This window comes from Neopsephotus bourkii, unplaced genomic scaffold, assembly GCF_033783945.1.
Source record: "Neopsephotus bourkii isolate Nb327-2 ecotype Australia unplaced genomic scaffold, CSIRO-AGI_Nbou_v1 NB_1542, whole genome shotgun sequence".
NCBI classification, from domain to species: domain Eukaryota; kingdom Metazoa; phylum Chordata; class Aves; order Psittaciformes; family Psittacidae; genus Neopsephotus; species Neopsephotus bourkii.
Genome location: NW_026902018.1, coordinates 6,792,079 through 6,813,472, shown reverse-complemented (window position 1 = coordinate 6,813,472; position 21,394 = coordinate 6,792,079). Strand labels below are relative to the sequence as shown.

At 42.5% G+C, this 21,394-nt stretch overlaps 1 protein-coding gene across 10 annotated transcripts in view; it reads left to right on the top strand.

Moving 5' to 3' along the window:
- Positions 1-21,394, top strand: part of ARVCF (ARVCF delta catenin family member) — a 277,932-nt gene that overhangs the window by 125,381 nt on the left and 131,157 nt on the right. The window contains exon 1 of one of the 10 annotated variants that reach the window (XM_061370849.1): positions 1,248-1,357. The exons of 7 other annotated variants lie outside the window; for them this stretch is intronic. Coding sequence is in view for 1 of the 3 variants with exons in the window: in XM_061370844.1 (XP_061226828.1) it covers positions 2,074-2,094 (21 nt within the window). In the remaining 2 variants the exon portion in view is untranslated. Of the gene's footprint in view, positions 1-1,247; positions 1,482-1,766; positions 2,095-21,394 lie in introns of those variants that run through there. 2 more of the 10 variants (XM_061370846.1, XM_061370844.1) reach the window with 2 other exon arrangements.

The window sequence follows — 21,394 nt, the reverse complement described above, 5'->3', positions numbered from 1 at the left end:
CTCCAGTGAAACAACTAACTTTGCTTCAGCTAAACCTTGTGGAGCATCTACCATTGCCTTTGTTAACTTTTATAGCATTTATTTTTAAACGAATTGGGATCAGAGTTGGGTAACATAGTTCTGCCCCGTTCTCTCCCCCTAAAATACAAAGGCTTAGCTGCGATACTGAGCTGAGATGCTGAAATTGGCAGTAGGAAGGCTGAAACTAGAATTAAATAGGTCTGAAACATTCCTTCTGGTCTTTAATGTTAGTATAGGAGATGGGACCTTTTCATGTTGATCTTGTAGGACTGATACTAATCACCATGTTAATCACTTTGATACTGGAAGCATGTTTTAGAATTTTCAGGGAACCTGAAGCTGAGATGAAAAGGCGCTTTTGTGCAAAGGCACCTATTCTGATAATTAAAGAAGATTAAATAGGAATGCACCTTCCTTGCTGCTTTCTAGACTATCTCACTGTCTCTGACTATCCCTGTTTTTCAGGGGTAGCCTCTAATTTGATGGCAGTAGCTTTCAGTCCCTAATTGCCATTGTTCAGCCACCAGCTGTTACAGTGGTGGATTTATTTATTGCTTTGGTTTGCTGCAGGAGCCTAGTACAGAAGAGGAAAAACAACCATTCCCCCTTGGCTGGTGACTGCAAGCAGTGCTGGTTATTAGCACTGGGGGGAGGATGCAGCTGGCTGCCTCTCAGACCTGGGTAACTGCTTCCATCTGAAGGGCAAGGTTGTAGTTCCAATGCTGGGTAAGCATCTCCTCCTGCCCCGTGGTGGGTCCAGAGGGAGAAGTCTTCAGATTTAGTTAAGCTTGGATTACACCTGCCTACCTCAGTTCGTTTCTACATAGATTGGATGTCTTAATATATTTATTAATTACATACCCTTTCTGCAGTTTCTTGGGAAGGGCAGGAAGAAGGGTCAAATCCTAGAATAAGAAGGGCGGGAGGCTCTCCTTCCCAGGGGTTACATAGAGGTTTGCAGCCTGGCTCCCCGTTCAAAGAGTGAACGGGAAATCTGGGCACTTCCACTTTACTGGCAATAAATGGATGTGAAAACCATGCTGTATCATGCTGTGAAGTCCTAGGTTCTGCTGCAGTGTGGTGGAAGCAAGGTGTAGCACATCTGGCATTCATTCTGGTAATGAGTAATGTATGAAGACAATCTTATAATGAATGTGAGGCAGGTTTGTAGGCAGGTGAATGGCTTTAAAAAACGAGGTCAGGTGCACTTTGGGCCATAAGCTTGGCTGCATCTGTGTAAGATGGGAAAGGGAGGAGGCTGTGATGGAAGATGGGCTTTCTCTCTCTGGTGCTGGTGCGTTAGGGATGGCATTAATCTCGAAGTGAAGTACAAAAAGTAAGCGAGAGAGAGGCTCTCCGTTCCTGGGCTTTCCTGCTCGACCTCCCTATCCCTGCCGAGGCAACTGCGCTCCCAGTGCGGGCGGTACCTGAAGCGCTTTCTGCCTCCGTGGCAGTAGCAGGTTAGCGTGTGGAGAGAGGCTGGCAGCAGTCACGTTCTCCCTCTTTGTCTCCGGGATCCAGCGGGGCGGGCGGGGAAGCGCGGGCACCCCCGGGCGCGGGGCTGGCACGGGCAGAGGGTTCCTGGCCGTAGGACTCCACTTGGGGTCCGGCTCCGTGCCCCGGTCCCTCCGCTGCCCTCCGGCGGGAAGCGGAGCCCGCCGGGGCTCCCGGGGCGCCGGGCGTGGCCGCGGCCCAGCCCGCTGCGGCTGCCCGTCAGTTCCGCCCCCCGGGCCGGAGCCGCCCGGCGCCGGGGCAGTGCGGGGGGAGCCGGTGCAAAGGGACGCGGCCCCGCGGGAGCCGCTGGTGGTGGCTGTGCTGCTCTCGGAGCGCCGTCGGCCTGTTGGGCTGTGCTCCCTGGATGGGCTCTGTCCGTGGGGAGGCAGCTGCGGGGCTCTCGGGCGGCGGGGCTGCTGACCGGGGTACAAAAGGAGCGAGCTTCGCGGAGGAAGCGGGCTCTGGGGGCTGCCGGAGCAGAAGGCTGGGTCCGCGCAGGTTTCGCAGGAAGCTGGAGGTGTTCGCTGCTAGGGACTGTAGGACTGGCACCTTGCATAGATGCCTGCGGAACTCAAACAGGTTAGTGCTGAACTTGGGTCCTTCCCTTCGGCTCTGGCGGTCCTGCGCGTCCGCGTGTGCCGTGGTCACAGCGGTGCGGGAGGAAGGGTGTCAGGGGCTAGAAACGTTTGTTTACTTGTGTGTTGGGGTTGTGGCTGGGAACTAAGAGCAAAAGCTGAGCTGCTCTTTCTAACAGAGCATTCGAGAGAGCTTTTGCTTTTGTCCCCGTTGTGCTAACTGGTGAAACACCCGAAAAAGCAAGCCGTGGTTTTTCTTTGACCTTCTCATCCTGCTCAGTGAATCTGGGGAACTCTGTGACATGAACAGCTAGAAACAGTGCTTTGAGAAAACGAAAGCTTCGCTATTGTGCTTGTGTTAAATGTTTGCTTTTCCCATACGGTGCTCCCTTGCTTTCTCTTTGATTTCATTGTGGAACATACCAGAGAAATAACTTCAGTTTTCCACTGTAAATGTTATCTTAAGCAAAGAGCCCTCTTGCCTGTGATCTTAGTAATGATAATGGACCAGAAGCTTTTGTGCAAAATTTTCAAATATTATTCTTTACCCTGGAGTGTCATTGGGCGTTACAGAGTACAGCTTTTGCAGACTTGATTTAAATAAATAGAAATCACTTAGATTCCTGTAATTTATAGGTGCTTACCTTGTTAACCTCTTTCATCTGCCTTGGAAGCCTCAGAAAAACCCTATAAATTCAGGTGGTGGCAGGATAGAGCCGCCTCTCAAACTAGGATGGGATGTTATCTTTTTCTTAACCCTCCTTTTTCTTTTCTACCTTTTAAATTTAAACCAGAACATTTTAGAATAAGCAAGTGCAATGATAATCCAGCATTGATAATCCACCTATGAATTTGCAAGGTTCAGTGCACTGGAATTATTAGAGGTGCTTCAGTTTGGTTTAGTTGTGCTGTGTTCCACTTGTCCATCTTGGTAACAGAAGGCTGAATCATGTCTTGATGCAAAGAGCATGTTGGTTCCCTTGAGGGGCAAGTAGCCTGCTCAGCTGGGCCCTAGAGTGAGCGTGTCTTTGTCTGTGGGCAGGCCCTGTGCTCTCTGCCCTGCCTGCAGGAGGTGACCTGGTGGTGTGTGGTGCCTGTGTCATGCTACCTGTGGGCTTTTTAGAGCGGGAGGATTGCATTTGTGTCTGTGGTCGTGTTCATACCATCTGACCCAAAGTTACTGTACCTGTTGATCTTTAGGTCAATATTGTTAGTAGCTCGTTGGGACTTTTTTTTGGAACCTGGTTTGTTGGTGAGTTTTTTCTTGTTTTTTTTCTTTCTCAAACTGTGAAGAAAAAACCTGGAGGTAAGACTCAGGATGGTACCTGTGAAAAGGAGGTGTATAATTTCTTTTGATCTGTGCAACAGAACAGTATTCTTGTCTTCTGGGTTTTCGATTTTGGTAGGAGGAAAAGCTAGAGTGAGAGTGGAAGATTATAGTTAATCACTTCAGGTCATACATTTCAGTCCTGAATTCTTCCATATCAAAACAACAACAAAAAAACCCCAAACCTCATGGCTTTAATTTTCATGCTGCCTGTCATAGTTGAGGATCAGACAGATATTTTCTCTTTTCTGATGGAGCAAGGATTCTTGATTCATTCCAAGGCCCTTTTGCAAGTCTGATACCACAGCAGAGTATTAGAGAATGCTTTGCTTAATGAAAGGCAGTAGTTTTAAACCACGAGTTGTCAGAGAAATTTATTGTGCAGTTACAGAGCCTCTAGAAAGTAATTTTTTAGCTTTAATGATCACAATTAAGTAAAACCAAGCCAAATGGATAAATGACTTAGAGGTGAATGGTAAGTCTATACGATTAATACAGAAAATAATGGGAGAGATGCTAGAATGGACTTCTGCCACCTGAACTAGAGACCTGGTGTGTTTAGGTAAAGACAGATACGACATTGTATCTAATTAAAAAGAACCAAGAGTAACTTCTAACTAAGATTTTGGCTCCTACTGGGAATAGCCATGCTTCCTGAACTTCTGGGCCATGAAAGCAGCATTGCAACTGAGAAGTAGGTGCAATGTACTCCAGAAGGAAGTCTGAAAACCTATTATTGGGGCCATGAGGGTGCAGGGCAGCTGGCACCTTCTTGGCGTTCTCCCTTGGCCATTCTTGTTCCTCCTGATGAGAGATGAAAGCTGCTGAAGTTTGTGCTGCGTATCGGCAGTCTGATGTTCTGCAGTGGCCTAAAAGTAAGTACAAAGTATAGAGTTGGGAAATTCAGAAGGATCTTGAAGTCTGGAACTGTTAAAATATGTTTGGTCAGTGTATGACATAGAGCTTTGATCTGGCTTGCCTCAGGGCCGCGAAGTTGTAAAGGAGAAAAGAGTTGCTTAAACTGACTTTAGCCAAAATCTCTTCAGTTCTGTGTAATTCCTGCTTCAGAAAATACTTTGCTAACATTCCTAATTCCTACTAATGCTAACATTCCTTAGGCACCAACCTAAGTAAGGCTGCCCTTTCTTAGTACTTGGTCCCTGAAGCGTTTTCCTAGAGATGCAATTGTGAGAGAGTATGAAGTCTTAGATCTGGCAGGATGAAAAAGTGGTTCATGCATTGCTGACATATTTGATACGGGTCTGTACCAGTGATGGAAGTCTTGTGGAAGAAATGTTAATGGAGTGCAGCATGGGAAAGTATCATCATTTTCCGAACAGTTGTGCAAGTCATACTAAAAAGAACAAGTAAGAAGGGAGCTTTACCTTTGACATGAATCTATATATAGATTCACCCATGGATTCTCACATATAATAGCTCTGAAACAGAGGTTGGAGGTACTCTACTACTTTGGAGTCAAGAGGTATAGCAGTCTACAATATTGACACCTCCCTGCTCCCTGAAGTAAACGCTTTGCCAGCAGTTGTGATCTCTGTAGAAGAGCTGGGCAAAGGGAATGTGTTTTGGGACTCAGTTGCTGAGATGCTAAACTATTTACTAGAGCAGCTGAGTGGAGGCACACATTCCCTTCTTTAGCTCGTCCACAGAGGCAGCAATTCCCTACAGGAAGGTGGGCATGATAACTCTTCAGGCCATTCATGCTTAACTCTGGTGCAGGAACTCAGGTGTGGGGATGATACCTCTTGACAGAGGGGTTGTGCAGTGTGACTATGACTACAGTGCTCTAGAGCTGCAGCAGGATGCGACATGTAGGGTATGAGAATGGAAATACTCTGTTTCTGAAAATGCAGTTGCAAGAACTGTGCTCTTTTAAGAGTGTCATTGGAGGTATTGGGATTTGAGGGTGTACAATGTCCAGTTTGAATGCCTGCCTGTGTGCACACAGCTTTGTAACAGCAACAGGCATACCAAGCAAAGCATTCCAGTGATTCTGCTTCCCGAGGCTGTGTTGCTTAACCACCTGTCCCAAGGGTCGTGAGGTGAGCTGGTCTACAGGCAAAACCAGGCTGGCTGCATTTTGTGCTTATGTTACACTGCAGTTACTAAAAATAAAAGTGGCATTAAGCCCCCCCAATGTATGTACATTCAGTGTCTTTCATGCATTCAGTGTCTTTCATAATGTAGAAATGCTCATTATGAAAGATAAAATGGGGGGGAAAGCCTCAACATTTAATCAGTAGCATTTGAAGCTGCACTGACTGGACATTCCTAACAAAGTTGTTTGCAGGTATTTGGTCTTGCTCTAATTCATTTCTACCCTTAAATTAAGGTTTTGATACTGACTTCAGTAGGGGTAGGGTCAGGGCCACTGCAGGAAAGTATTTGTGTGTCTGTTTTTGGGTCTTAAATAATACAGCATTTCTCTGAATATGAGGATTTTAGCATGTTCTCAGTGTGTCTTTACTAGTTCCTGCATCTGCTTCTCAGTTTCTCAAAGTTAATTTCCTCTGTGATTGCAGACTGTACAACTATATGCTGCAGGGAAGCTTGTGAGAAGCTCCTGTTTCATTTGGAGTATGCCATCAAGGTATAGGGAGCATACTGTAATATATTTCGCTTACTGCTTCTTCTCACCCCCAAACTCCTGAAATGCCTACACTAATTTAAGGAGGTGTTACTCCCTTCCCTCACCTCCCAAGATACCACTCTGAGACACAGAATTAATACTTCTAAGATAATACGGATTTAATTAAGGAAAATAAAGCTTCAGATTCCACCACTGCTTGTTCTCTGTTCTGGAAATATTTGTGGTTATGGCTGTGTGAGGTGGGAGCTGGAGCTTCGTGGGGTTAGGGACATCCATCCCATCCTTTGCTGCTGCTGCCTTCTGGTTTCATAATTTATGCAACAGGCTGCCCTCTCCATTGTGTAAATTCACGTTTTTGGGACTATTCTGTGGTCAAGGCCAGTGAATTGATCCAGCTTAAAGAGGAATGGCATCTTGAACCAGTCTGTTTAAAGCCCTTGGAGGATCTGTAACTTCCTCCTGGGGATGAAACTGGGAGGAGAAGCGGCTCTGTGTTATCTAGGCTAGTGGGAGAAGGAAAAGGGCAAGGAATGAACAGAAGCATGCATGTAGGATCTCGTGTAACTGCTCTTGCTGGTGAAACAAAGCGGTACAGGGGTTTCCTATCTTAAATGAGCTTCAGAGCTCTGCATACATCTAGTTCAGTCAGATCTTCCTGAGGACAGAGCAGAGCATTACAGAGACCCCATTCTTCATGTTTTAGAGGGTGCTACTGAAACAACAGTAGTTTTCAATGTGACTGATGTTGTCCAGCAAAGCTCAGCCGGGTCCAACAATGAATTTGTGGAGAAAGGCCAGGAAAAAGTGAAGGTGGAGTATGTGGATTGATGGTGGATGGGAACTTTCTTTTATTTAACTCTGTCTTCCAAGAAGTTTTTGTTAATGGGAATCTTCCTTTCATACAGGTGATTTAATACTTCTGTATTTTTCATAATATTGCACAGAGTTGTTTATGCTGCAGGAGGTAAGAAAAAGAAATTAATATTGCAGTAGCTTTACTAGTTGTGAGGCTAGGATAGCAGAGGTGATGCTTAGTTTATGTTGAAAGGGTTTGCTTCTAGTGAGAAATGGAACATAGAATTTTTCTAGTAGATTTCCTTTGGGGTTTTTTTTCCCTTTAAGGATGTGGGAGACCTGATGCTTTCTCTCTGTGATCCAACCATAGAATAAATAGTAAGAGGAGGGGTTTAAGGGTGAAAGTTGCTCCTGAAATAAATGTTGAGAGTAGAGAGAGCGTATTTCAAGTTCTTGGCTAAAAGGAAAACTGAAACTCAGACTTTGGTACTTTCAGATTTCACAGTGTCCTTTGTGTCTCATGGATCTCATTAGGTTGCAGCCAGGCTTTGGGATTTTTTTGTTCATTCGTCTGCATGCCTAAGCAGTGAACAGCTGTAACTGTACCTGAGAGAAGCCTGATGAGCACGCAGAGGCTAAAATCTTCACTTTCTCCAGGGAGTTGTAATCTTTTGTATCTACAAATGGGCGGGCAAGACGATTTCTCTCTTATTAAGGGGTTGTGAATCCATGGACTCAGTGCTCCCTGTATACTGCAGTAATGTGAAAATTCATTAATTTCAGTGGTGTTCTCTGCCTCTTTGATGAATCAAGCCCACACCTGCTTACAGCAGGAAATTGAAATGCCTGAGTTTTCCCTTTTGGCTCATCCCACACATCTATCCTTAGCATCACAACACTTCTCTCTGGCATTCAAAAAATAAAGTGAAAACTGTTCTAAGTCAACCTGGAGTCATTTTGAGCTTTGGAGTTTCTGCCTCCGCAAGTTAAATCACTTGGCACAGCTCTGAACTTTTATTTTTAGTGAAACTTTCACAGCCAGGCTATTGTAATGTTCAGAGAAAGAGATGTTCCTGAAAGCCTGAAATGAAACCAGAATGAGAGGGCTTATTTTTATCCTCTAGAGAATGTATTTTGGTGTGTGTTTGTACATACGTGTATTTTGAGAAACAGAGGGAAGAGATGAGAAGATGATTTAAGTAACATTACTCTGGATGTGTGTAGTATAGCACTGATCAGAATCATCTGGAATGTTCAGAAGACTTTTCAACTTGCAAACCTCTTATTCATTAAAGGGCTGATAAAAGATACGCAGCATGAATTGTTCAGAGCTGGAAGAGCCCTGAGATATGGATGGTTCCTGTGTGCGTGATCAGGATTATTCTGTTGTTTGAATTGTAAACTTTTCCATATTCTTTTAGCAAGTTTTGCATCTGAAGCTATTTCATCCCTCTGTTTTGAAGATACGATTGTGTTACAGGAATAAATGCCCTTTTGGCTTCTGGGCATCGCAGCATGTGGGCCTTGCTGGCTGGTCTTGTGATGCCTTTAGCAAATTCATAAACCAGTGTTTATACCAGCACACTATGCACAGATGAGAGCTTTCTGCCTTTGGATGAGATAGTTACTTGATTAAGGAGTTAAATACAGGCTATTGAAAGTATGTTAAATTCCAAGTAGCCGTGGAGAAAGGATTGGTAAGGAAGCCAGTATATAAGACTAAATCTTGTACTTCACACTGTACTGTGTTATAATAATGCAAAACAAATATTGTTTGAATGAGAAAGATTACTTAGTTATGGAAGAAATCATGGAGGGTAACTGGGTTTCTTCATCAGTACCTCCCTGAATCTTGATAATCATTGGTAAATCAGACCCTAATCTTTTAAATTAGAATGGTGGAGAGAAGCTCTTTCATGGCACCACTGTCTCAGGGTGCCGTAAATTCTGCAGAGCAGCTGCTCTGGTTCTGCATCAGATCATGCTGATGTTCTCCCAAGTACATTATTTAATCCCAGTCACCTTCCTGACATCTGTTAGTGGTTTGTTCTTAAACCTTCCTTCTGATGGTAGCAGTGGTGACCAGAATAATTGTCTGTTATTCATACACATTAAATTAGGAGGAATGTTTTACCATTTAAACTTAATCCAACAGATGCTTTATGGTCCTGGCCTTAATTACATTGGTTATCAGCTCATTTGTAAAACCAGCAATATGTTTTGGGACACCAGTGTTGCCCAGCTGGGCTGTCTTGGTGATCTCTGCCATTTTAAGTCTCTGAATCCTAGATAGTTTTTCACAAGCTTAAGAGAGCAATTCCTTATAGATAATTTTTCAGCATGCTCTAATGAGAGAACAGTTATAAATACTCTTTTCCTGGGTTGTAAAAGATTTCAACTGAAACACCAGATGCTGTGAATGCAAAGAGTGACTCTGTAATTTGTAGATTTTATTTATAAACTATGTGTTGATGCTGCTTACTATTGTAAAACTCTCACTGCTTTCACAGTATCTGCCTGTGAATTGCTGGCAGGCTTTCTTTAAGAGTAACTAATGATATTAAGAGTTGCCTTTAATGAAAAGGGAATGATTATTTCTGTGCTGGTACCTTTGAAAGCAGTATGGTTTCATTACTTCCCCTAAATGCCACTTGGCTTGTATATTATCATGCCTTAGTTGTTTTCTCTTGAGTTGGTATTTTTGTTGTGCTGCAAAAGAAATTCTTTACTGTCTAGTTGCTTATTCCTTTTTTTTTTTTTGCTACAAGGTCTTATAAATGCAGTCATATCTCAGTATTTTGAGAAGTGGTCTTCATATCATATGAGAGTTATGGGATTCACTCTTCATGGAAGAGGTGGTTGGATTTCATGGGTGAGGTGTTTATCGTTCTCAGTTGTTGCTCCTTTGGGTAGACTGAGCAGTTGAAAACATCTCCTAAAGCAGCACTAGAGTACTCTGCCCCTGACCTACCTGAGACTGTAACCTTACTGCAGCATCAAAAAAGAATTAAACATGCATAATGCCTTAGTTTACATGTGCATTGAAACCTATATAGCTGTGATAATGGTTTCAAAGTGCTTTGCATAGTTTATGTGATGTTATTTATCAGCTGTTACAGGTTTGCAAATAGGAGGTGAGAAGTCCTGTTTTCCTCCCCAAGACAGGAGGCAGCAAGCTGTGAGGATGGGGAGTGGATGCCTGCTAAGGCTGGTGGCTGGGTGAAGTTAAGCACACAGTTTTCTGGATGAAATTTCAGCGGTCAGTTCTGTGTCAGTCCTGTCCTTGCCTTCCAGCAATGGCAGGCAAGTTAGTGTTTAATAAAACACATGCAGACTTTGTTAATTCTGCGAGTTATGGCATTGATTCACTTCTGCAGAGTGATTGTGTCCTAGCAAGAAGAGTGTTGGAACCTGCCTCCCATTTTTATTTCCCCCCCCTATGCTTTTTAATAAGCTTATTGTTCTTTCTGGTTCCTCATTCTCTTCTTCACCCAAAAGGAACAGACTGCTAAGATTTTAAAAACTTGTATTTCTCACATTAGCATATATAAATGTGAGTACATGTGCACTAGATGAGGAACGTTTTACAGTTGTCCTTAGCAATTTCATCTCGTCTGGGTTGTTCGTTCCTTTCTTGCCATGACATGATGTTTTATTACCTGAGGTTAGAATTCATCTTGGTCACGGCGACACATTTATCTTGTATTTTATGATGCGATCTTATCACATCCCATTTCTTTTCCCTTTCCTATTCAGCTTTTCATCTGTCAGTGACAGTCACGACACTGGCTAATGGCACAGTAATACCAGGGCTATGTATTAGTGCATACTGTTGGCAATTTTTAAGGTTAATACTTTGCTTCTAAGGTAAAATATTCTTTTCAGCAGGTTATTTCTGGAGGGAAGAGCCATTTGTAATTACATCAAAAACAGCAGCCATCAGTCATTTTAGATGTAGGAGATAGCAAAAAGGGCTTCCTTGGATAACATGCAGCAAATATGAAGCAAACAGAAGGTGACACTACACCCTTCTCTCTTGACTGCAGCACTATGAGGAGGTACAAAGAAGTGCTAATTCATTATCTGTGTAATAGTGACAGAGAGCCCTTTGTATTTGCAGTTACAGCTTCTCTGCTTTAACATGCAAAACCAAGTATTTTCCATCAACTCTATGCAAATGTGAAGTGAGAATTGTTCAGTGCCATTGTTGAAAGTGTTATGGCCCTTTTTAGTATGTTGGAGTTAAAAATGCATTCTTCCCTACCATTTCTTCAAGGGCTGAATCTTTAAAGAGAAAACTGCTCCTGTATGGGCAACCAGAAGTGAGGGGCAGACTTGACCTTTCAATCTGGCATACACCAAGTCCAGCTATGATTAGAGATCAATTAGAGAGTGCTGCATCAGTCCACTGAGCAACTCTGAAAATCTGTCAGCTGGTTTCGGTGTGTAAATAGGAATGGATACATCTGCCTGCAAGTTGCTTTACACGGAGTGTGACACACTGTTAATCCAGTCAGTTTTTCTGCTTCTTGGATTTTGAGACTCCAGTCAAAACCATCTTTGTGTTTCATTTACATGGGATCGGTTTATTTTTATTTCTCTTTCTTTCACAAAGCTGACACTAAAATTTCAGCCTAACAGTGCCAATGCAAACTTTTCAATCCTCAAATAAAATGCAATTTTCTTCCTTTGCTGCCTCTACCAAGAGGCATAGCAAATGCCATTTTACATCCCAAGCTTGGCTGGATTCCAGAGACTTCCAGAAAAAGCGATACTGGTAACATCAGCATCTGCACTGTGCATCAAGACAGTGAAGGAAGAGTTGTGTCCACAGCAGCTGAAGTGCTGTGTATGCTTGTATAAATATACTGCAAATATGTGGGTGTGCTTCATGAATTGTTGCCTTTTAAATTTTCTTGTTCAAGGAAACTTGGCCCAAGGAACATTGTGTGGATACTGTTTTGGCAACTGGAGTCACAAAAATATTTACAAAGTCTGTTGGGTTCATCCCACATGCTCTTATCCCTCCTTCCTGTATTTAAAATTCCCTTAAGTGTGGTGGTCTATTCTTCTAAGAAATCCATGGTTTTCTTTTAAAGGGACAGGGCAAATTAGCTTTCTTCTGGCTGTAAATTCTAGTTAAATGCGTTTAAAGATGTCTTTAGAGTTTAAGGTAATGATGGAAACGCACCACTTAATCCATGTTGATTCTTAATGTTTCTTGTGGACTACAAGGAGTACATTTTTGGGTGGCTACAAATAGGGAAAAGGTACTTTTGAGGTACTCTTAAAATTGAGTTCCATGCTTTCTTGAGGAGAAATGTCAAGATGGCCTTGTTGGGCACTTCACGCAGTATACCTCAAGTAGCAATTCTGTTCTGTGGTTCTGCTGTGTTGTATTTTCCATGAGATGGTGGGGATGCATTATGGATGCAGGCTGTGAACTTTGCTGTGTTTGTTTTCATGTCTCATTAATTCTGGTAGTACTGTCATAGTCTGGACTTTAGGCTTTAGGCAGGTACAGGTCTCTCTGAAATGCCTTTGGATTTAGTTGGGAAATGTGAAGGAAAGAAGACTGTCATAAGCTGATCAATTGCATTGGAAATGAAAGAGTTAAGAATGGGGATCTGATTGTGCAGCTGAAATCTCCATTTGAACTTGTGGTCTCTTGAGAGAAAATGCCATTCAGCACCGTTGCACAGAGTTACTTCATTCTTAATTTTAATTGACATGTCCCAGAATGCAACCTTCCCTTAAGGATCCATGCAGTGCGGAGACGTTTGTGAGTCAGTGTGTCTCCATGTAGGCGATTTCTGTGTTTTAAATTGAGGTCATCATTAATTTCCCTTTTGATACCAGCATCCTTTCTGCCGTATTCACTCACTGGGTTTATGAAATTTGAATGAATCTTTCCCTAAATGAGATGTTGGTCACCTCCTGGGATTTCAGCGCAGTGACCTGACCTTGCACCAGTTTTCCTCTCTCTCTTCCTTTCTGTCTTTCCCTCACCCTCCAGATGCCCATTGAGAGGTAGAAGTGGTGCTTCCATGGGAGTGTTAACCCCTTGCCTTGGTGATGGGGGTGTTTCATCTTCACTGGGAGTTGGAAGGACCTCAAGAAAAAAGTTTTTCTGGTGTGACATTAACTGTTCATTCCTCTACTGGATTTATTTCTGATTAGTTGTTTATAAAGCCAGTAGCAGCATCAGAATTGCTTATCCCCATCTTGAGAGAGATCTGTCTAATGTATTTTTTAATATTGTATATCTCATTACTGATTGCATTTTCCAACTAAACTGTATAACTGCCTACTTTTGGGATTAGTTCAGAACTTCATTAACTTTCTTACAGCTTCTGTTTCTGTTTTGTGTCGTGGGCACCAGTTCAGAGAAACACTTTGCAAATGGCACAAAGCCTAACTCCATCCAATAGTCACAAATGTGGTGAAAAACTTGTGTTTTAGCGTATCAACTCATCTTTAACTTGGTTTTAATCTTTACATAAATAGATAAAAACAACTGCAGGCGTACCTGGAACATGGAAAGTTTCATTGCAGTGTAGGCTTTGACCACCACTTCAGCTTAAAATGGGTAGGGTTTGTGTTACTGGTCTAAATGCCTTGAAAATATCAATTTCCAGAGTAGAATCTGTTTCTAGTTAATGTTTTCTGTTATGTATCTTTGTCTCATAGTTGGTTTATCTGGTACAGTGTTTTGCTCTAGGTGTTTTTGGAGAACAGCCTTCATTACCTCTTGCATTTTTGCGTAACATCAAATACATTACAGAAACCATGTAGTAGTTTGGTTGTTTGGATGATGATGATGATGATCAGACTTCATCTGTGGAAGAATGTTTCCGTTTATGAAGAGTCTGTTTCAATGTTAAGACAGTAACTGAAGTCCTCTCAAGGCTTTGGCTTTTTTAGGTCATAGCCACTGTTCACCTTTTCGAGAAAAATTGATCAGTGGTGTAATGTAGGTAGACAGTATAAGAGAAAGGGCATGATATGGTGTGTTCTTCATCGAGTGTTTATTTTTCCTGAGCATAAATAGGATGTGGTGTGTTTTAACATAGGAAGTAAGTGGTTTTGTATTGTTACTACTTTATCAAGGGTGAAGTAAGCTGTTGGGAGTTACCCTTCCTGAGCGCTGCTCTTCATGTAGAGTTCCTCACGTACCGCAAGAAATCGGTAGTGTGTTTTATGGCTGTTTTCTGGTAAGATTTGAGTGCCCCTAGATAAAAGGAAACAAAAGTCCCTGTTTTTACCTTTGTGCCTGATGGCCGAGCTGTAACACAGAAATGGTACAGTTCAGTACAGTGTCCAAAGCGATGGCATGGGTCGCTGCCACCTTTCCTGCTTCCTACTTAGGAAATGCCTGCCCCTAGGCTAACAGGAATGTCATGAACTCATAGCTAGAGCCTATAGCCTCCGTCACATCTTCCCATGAATCTTGATTTGTGATATACCTGGAATATTTCCTGGATGGGAGATTTCCAGTGCTCTCTGGATGGTAAGCAAGTGCATTTTACTGCTTGTGTGCTGTAGGAGGTCCTGGAGAATTTGCTTTTGCCTGATTTCGGTCTGTTTAAGTGTAACAGCAAGGCATGCAAATAATGATCAGCTCTGACTTGTGTTTCTTAGTAGGAATTGTCACTGCTGGCTTAGTTCTTCTGGGGGTTTTCTGGGCTGGGGTTTGGAGGAGGAAGGGAGCTCACCCCTGGGCTTTGCCTGTGGGTCATTTTATGAATCACTATCTGAGGAAGTGTGTGATTCAGAAGAAGCTAAATTTAGTTGTGTTACCTGCTCCTCTTTTGGTAGTCTACTCTGTTTTGAAAAAGCAACAAAAAACCCACAAAAAACATGTCCTTGTTTGAATTTTAAGCAAGGTGAATTAAAAATACTGTAATCCTGTGTGTTTATGCTCTTGTACAGCTGACTGGCTGCCTTAGCTGGGGTGGGGGCTCAATCAATTATTAAAGCATGGACTTGCTTGGTTTTGTCCAGCTTCAGTGCAGAACATCGCCTGCTGACGTTGCCGAGTGGAGGTAAGTATCAGGGCTTGTTCTCACCATTGTGCCTCTTGTGTATGTTCCCTCAAAAACCTAAAGTTTCAGAATCTGTTAGTGTATACGTATGTCTGTGTGTGATGCTGCAAATACACTTTACAGGTGCTGTACATAAGAATTTGTAATGTGTCCCTGTGTATGTGGTTTGATTTCCTCTAAATCTTTCTTTCCTCCATCTGGCACAGATACCCATAGACTAAAGGTCTGGGGAAAAAAAAGTTGTTTACGTGCTGCCTATTGTTCAGTCGAAGTGCATGTTATTGATGGTCACGTGCTTTGCTTAAATATTTTATAAGATCAGTGTATAGTACACCAGCCCTGCTTTCTTTCTGTTGTTTGGTTGTGTTTCCACTTACACCTGGTTACTAATGTATACAGGATTTAAATGTGTAATCTCTTAGTGGATACTTGATTTCAGACATGCTTTGTTCTGAAAGTTCCCCTTTGTTGTGCTAGAATGACAGTTTTGAGTAGTAAGAATTTTTTTCCCCTCCATATCCTGATTGTACAGTGCTGAAATAACCTTATATCTGTAAAGAATGGTGTCTCCTGTCCCCTTATGCCTCCAGTGTGAGGCGGAAGCCATACAGGTTCATGCCAGAGGATAAAATACGGCAACAGGTTTTAGACACTGCTTCAACTTGCGTCCTGTTGCAGGTGGTTGAGGAGTACATCCTGTGAAAGGACTATGCAGCAATCAGGGCCTGGTACTAATGTTTTGGGCAGACAACCACAGAACTGAACTCCAACACTCAACAATAACAAAACACTCCAAAAGAAACATAAGAAACCAGATAGGGGAGCTGAGCTCGATTGCACTTGCAGTTTGAATAGCACAGATCTAGCAGTGAGCACCTTTGTAACACCACACAGAGGTGGGTGTTCCACTGAACAGGGGAGCTTTGTTCCCTTTGCTGTGCACAGGGAACAAAGTGCAGGTGCTGCTCACCTCCTTTTAAAGACAGTGGTTTCTATTCCATTAAATGGTTTTACTACAACTGCTGTTCTCAGCAAAACAGTTTTGACAGTACTGAGCTTGGACAACTCCCTTGCTTTGTTCCTGGTTGTTCAGAGCACTGCCCCTTCTAGGATCAGGCCACAGAGCAGGAGAAAAAAGAAGAAATGCCAATGAAAAGAAAAAAGAAAAGAGCTGTTGCAATGAATCTTTTCCTGGCCCCGGGTGGAGGGAGGTCTGTGTGCTTGCTTCTGCCTGCTCCCGAGTGCAACACCATGGAGCTGCAACTGCGCTTTTCGTACTTCTAGTCTGACAGAAGGAGGTACTTGATCTCTGCAGAGGGTCTGCTTTCCATTTTTTCTCCTAAAGGTTCCAATCGGGTGTTACAGAAATGTGCAGGAGCTTTGTCACAAAATGGACCATCAGCAGGCTCAGTAGATGTTAAGAATCCTGAGTACAGATCCATAGTGGCTGAACTTGAGAGCAATAGTGATTATCCCTGATAATTATTTTGTTGCTGTTGTTTCATTCTTATTTGGGCAGAACTACTTGTTACTGTGTTAGGGTCATTACCCTGAGGACAAGTGAAAGCAGCTTATTGATTGAGTTCAAGCTCTGGAGTTTCACTGTCTGGAAGCATTGGTTTCTGCCTCCTACCCATCTAGGCAGATACAGTGGAACGGATTTTTCATTCTTTGCTTAGTCAAAGTTCTTTTCAGAGCATTGTTATCTTTGAAGGCAATTTAATTTACAGGAAACATATTCAGCTTCTTGGAGTGCATGTATCTAGAAAATTAGGTAATTAATCTGAGGAACTGGAAATTAATTGGGAGGGAAATGGTTGTTTTAAAGATGTGCTAATAATCACCATTTTACTATATTTAGTTGTCTATTGAAGTAATACAAGATCTAGAGAAGTAAACCTCTGTAGCCTAGTAGTCCTTGTTTTTAGGGACAATACAATACAAAGAGTCAAATGTTTCTTCCTTCAGCTCACTGGACTTCTGTTAAATGCAGAAAGATGTCAGCTGTCAAGAAAAATTGGGATCTATTGGGTTCCTGGCTTGTTGTAATAGGCTTTTGGAAATTTCAGCTTGCTTTGTAGTTTTCCAGAGCTGGAAGTCATCCACATGAGTACTCCATAGCACCGGGCCTGGAGGCTCTGCTGTTCCTTGGGGTTCAGTGATGGCACCCTTCAGGTGCAACTATGCCTCCTCCTGAGATATCTGTGGAAAGCAACCAGAGCAGTAGCAGTAGCTACATCTGGGCTATCTCTTAAGGGGTAAAACAGAATGATGAAGCATTTGAAGAGTTTCCTTAGTTTTCTGTTGGACTTAGCAATAGATACTCAGTGGTAAGCACCACCATTTGGCATGCTTTGAAATCACTACTAAGTGGAAAAGGTGACATTGGAAGCAGGCTAAGGACATAGTAATGATGTTTAGGGTGCTTTGTGGAATGAGAATTCCACAAAAATGAGAAAATTCCCTTTTGCTTGACATTGCATTATCTTTACACTCTAAAAACTCTTGTAGGGGGCTTAAATGCTGGAAACTAGCATGTCAGACTAGATCCAGGCTCCGTGTTAATGTCAGGGTTTTTGGCTTTGGGGGCCAGTGAGTTGCTATTAAAAAAAGAGTAGGAGGCTTTTAAAAGAAGGGTGCTGATGGCACAGCAGGTTATTTTTGATGGTGCTGAGTTGAACTTTCAGCCATCTGGTGATAATGGTGCCACTCTTGAGTTCAGTCTTTACTTGCTAGAGAAGTTTAATTGAAATGTGATGAATGAAGATTGTGTGCAATTTATCAGTTGCATTTTTGTGTCTGACAATAACAAGGATCAATTCAGTGAGCAGCACATTAGAGCATACTATGGCTACTGATTTAGAATCTAATTGAGGACCTGCTCTCTCATGAAGTGGCTGTAAATGTCAACATATAATAATACAGTGCGATGTGTCAATACCATGGAGACAGCCTGTTAGAAATTATATGGAATTAATTCTAGACAACAATAGTGTAAAGGTTAAAGAAACCCAGAAATGTGACAGCAGATATTTGTATAGTATTAAGAATATATTGCAGATGTAAAGAACGTACATGAGAATGTATCTCTTAACCTGCAGCTGGGACTGTTTGATTAAAGGCCTCTGATTTAAGGAGGCTGATTTGCAGGATGGGAACCTCAGAAACCTGTTATCTAAATAAGTCAGGTCACATAGTCAGAAACCAGAGAGGGTTTATAATGATGATTGATGATGAGCTGGATTTTAAGGAGCTTTTCAAAAGAGAGATTGTGGAGTGTATGTTTGTATGGTTTGGCTTCTTAAAGCAATCATGTTAGCAAGATCACAGCAGTCTGAAGGTGTGCAAAGGCAGCTTTGCTAGGCCATCTGATACAGCTGGGGAGATGAGAAAGACTGGGCAGGCTTTAAGAACATCTCTGTTTTGACATCTCTGCTTTTCTGGTCAGCTAAAGATAATTTTGAAAGATCCTTTGGCAGTTTTACCCAAGGGAATGATTTCTTGAGGGACTGTCAACACTTTGTTATTGAGATAAAGGTAAGCGTATTACAGTTCCTGGATGTTGTGCTCTGCAATGAAGAAATAAGGGAATTTAACTTTGGGGTTATCTGAGTGAAAAACCTCAGTACTTCTGATGTTTGAGAAGTCTGACTTCTAGACCATACCTGAAAGTTTGTCGAAAGAGTAGAGATATGCTCTGAACTGTTCAGAGCAGGTATTAAGTGAATTTCTTGTTTAGATCTGCATCACTTCAAATTATGACATATAAATGAAATTATTTGGGCGTGTTGTGAATTGAGTAGATATCTGGAAGACAAACTATGCTGAAGTGTTCTACTCTTATTTTTATATCCGTATTTGCTTGTCTGATAAGCAGCAGGAAACTCGCGGTCTTCTGTGTCATGGTAAGAAAGCAGTGCTGACTGGAGGCTGTTTATTTAGCCCCAGGTTAAGATGATCTTTACTATGCATGCAGTTATAGCTGCTGCAGACTTGTATGTGGGGGAAGCAATTCAGAAAGGCTTTGAGGTTGTTTTTTTCATTCCTGTTGGCTTGCTTTATGTGGGGAATGTCTAGAGAAGAACTGGGATGCACATTTATAATTTCAAAACACTGGGATGTGTTTTAGTGGCTAAAATGGACCAACAAAATTGCCAAGTGGTTATGGTTGAAAGGGACCTCTGGAGGTCACCTGGCCCAACCTGACTTCTCCAGCAGGACCACCTAGAGTTGGTTGCCCAGGAACAGGTTCAGATGGCTTTTGATTATCTCCGAGGATGGAGACTCTGCAGCCTCCCTGGGTATCTATGCCAGTGCTCAGCTGCCCTTGCAGTGGAAAGGTGTTTGCCGATGTTCAGGCAGAACCTTCTGTGTTTCATTTTTTGCCCATTGCCTCTCCTTCTGTCACTGCGCACCACTAGAAGGAACCTGGCTTCATTGTGCCTCCACCCTCCCTTCAGGTATTTTTTCATCTTGATAAGATCCCCCCTGCACCTTCTCTTGTAGTCCATTTGGTGTCCACCAGGGCCCCACATCCTTTTCTGCCAAGCCACTTTCCAGCTGGATAGCCCACTGTGTCCTGGTGCTGTGCCTTCCCGGGTGCAGGATTTTGCATTTCCCCTTGGTGAATTGAAAGTGAAACCTGAAGTGGAACTTGGTGAAGTGAAAACACTTTGGCATATCAATAGATACTGGTTTTAAGCAGTAACCTTTGGTCTGAAATCTTGGGAGATGACCGTGTGAGCAGTCCCAAATGCGGAAACATTCCAGGTATAACCTATTTGAATAAATAAAAGATCTGGTGCATACCTAAAGCTCAGTTGTTGCTGTTAAAACCACTCAGCTGCATTACAGGGGCTTGTGTTTGTTTCATGCAGCTTGGAGCAAAGAGAATACTGATTTTGATGGTATCTGGTTTGTTTCCAGAAACCCTCTGTTCAGGCGACCAGCTCAAAGGAAGTAAGTTGCAATGTATATCCTGTTCAGCTTTCAGGAGATGTTATAGTTCACTGCTCCCTGTTGTCTTTTCAAGAAAGCTGCTTATGGCTTCTGCTTGAATGCTGTTTGTTCAGAGAAATCTAATGTAAATAATTTGATTGTGAAATATGCTTAGGTTTTGTTCTGTAGTTCCTGATGCAGTTACAAGGATCTTCAAGGATCACCGTACTTTGAGGATCCTGAGAATGCCTTCATTTTGGAATGTCTTCAGTTACAGAAAAGGACCAAAACTTTGAACACTGTATAAAAAGAAATATAGATGAGTGGGGCTTGAACCACTGAACTCAGAATTTCTGGTAGGTAGGTGTGTGTCTGTTTGGAAGCCTTGAGGGGCTTCCTAGTTAGCAAAAAGGAGTAAGCCCCTCCAGGATCTAATTAATCTCTCTCTTCTGAGGCTTTGTGCATCCTGAGGGCTTGCCATTGCTGGAAGTGGCTGCCATTGCTGGAAGTGGCTGCCTGTGCTGCTCATCTCTTGCAGCCCCACGAGGCGCAACAGCCCTGGTGTTGCTGCTTTTTGTTTTTCTTCCCTGCATGCTACGAATGGGGAGAGAACATGACTAATTCAGGGGCATGTGAAACTTCAGTTGCTGTTTGTGGGTACAGGGAAGAGCAGCAAGGTAGGAAGACTAAATTCCTAAATTGGAAACACTATTGGAGATACGTTTTCAATTCTAGTTTCTTGCAGGACATTGGCAATTATTTCTAGTCCAGCAGAATAAGAAACAGATGCTTTGAACACTTTGGACTTCCAGAGAGAAGGTGTGAAATGGAGACATCCTTCTCACATGTCGCTTTTTCATCTAGTTGAATTTAAAACAAAACTGCATACTTGATAAGGTTTATTCTTCACTCTTGGTCATTAAGTCTAATCATTGGGTGACTTCTATGAAGGTGGATGTCATCAGTGCCTTAAAGTCTAATGTGACCTTTTTTCTTCTTTGAATATGCATAACCAGCATGTGCCCACGTGAGGATTCCTCCCCTGCCAAATTTAAATTGAACATTTTACATATTCTTTCAGGAATTATAAAAAGATTTGTGAATCTGGATTCACTTGTATGAAAGCAGAGTGGAAAACACAGTTGTGAGGTGCAGTTGGAAGCAAAGACAGAAAATTCAAGCTAAGTGCTACTTTTAGTAACAGTAAGAATTAAGGAGATCCGTCTTGAGTTTTCAGGTCTGAAGCAGTGTTACTGACATGAGGAGTTTGATTCAGATCTGTAAGTGCGATGATTTAAGGCCAAATGCTGGTTCAGTTTATTCTTGTACAGTGGCAGCGTATCCTCATCATAGGATAAAACATTGCATTGTACCTGCCTGGTAGGATATCTGTCAGGCTTTGAGTGAGAAGGGGATGGTGGTTGTTTTAAGCAGGAAGTTCCCAAGTCACATTTTTTGTTGCATCTCTAATGGTTTTGGGCATCTATCATGTTGAGCTTGTTTTGTCCTCACCAGGCTGTTCCCTGGCCCATCTCCTCAGTGGGCTTTAATGAGTTCTCACTGAAGTTTAGGGCCATGCCAGGCCTACCAG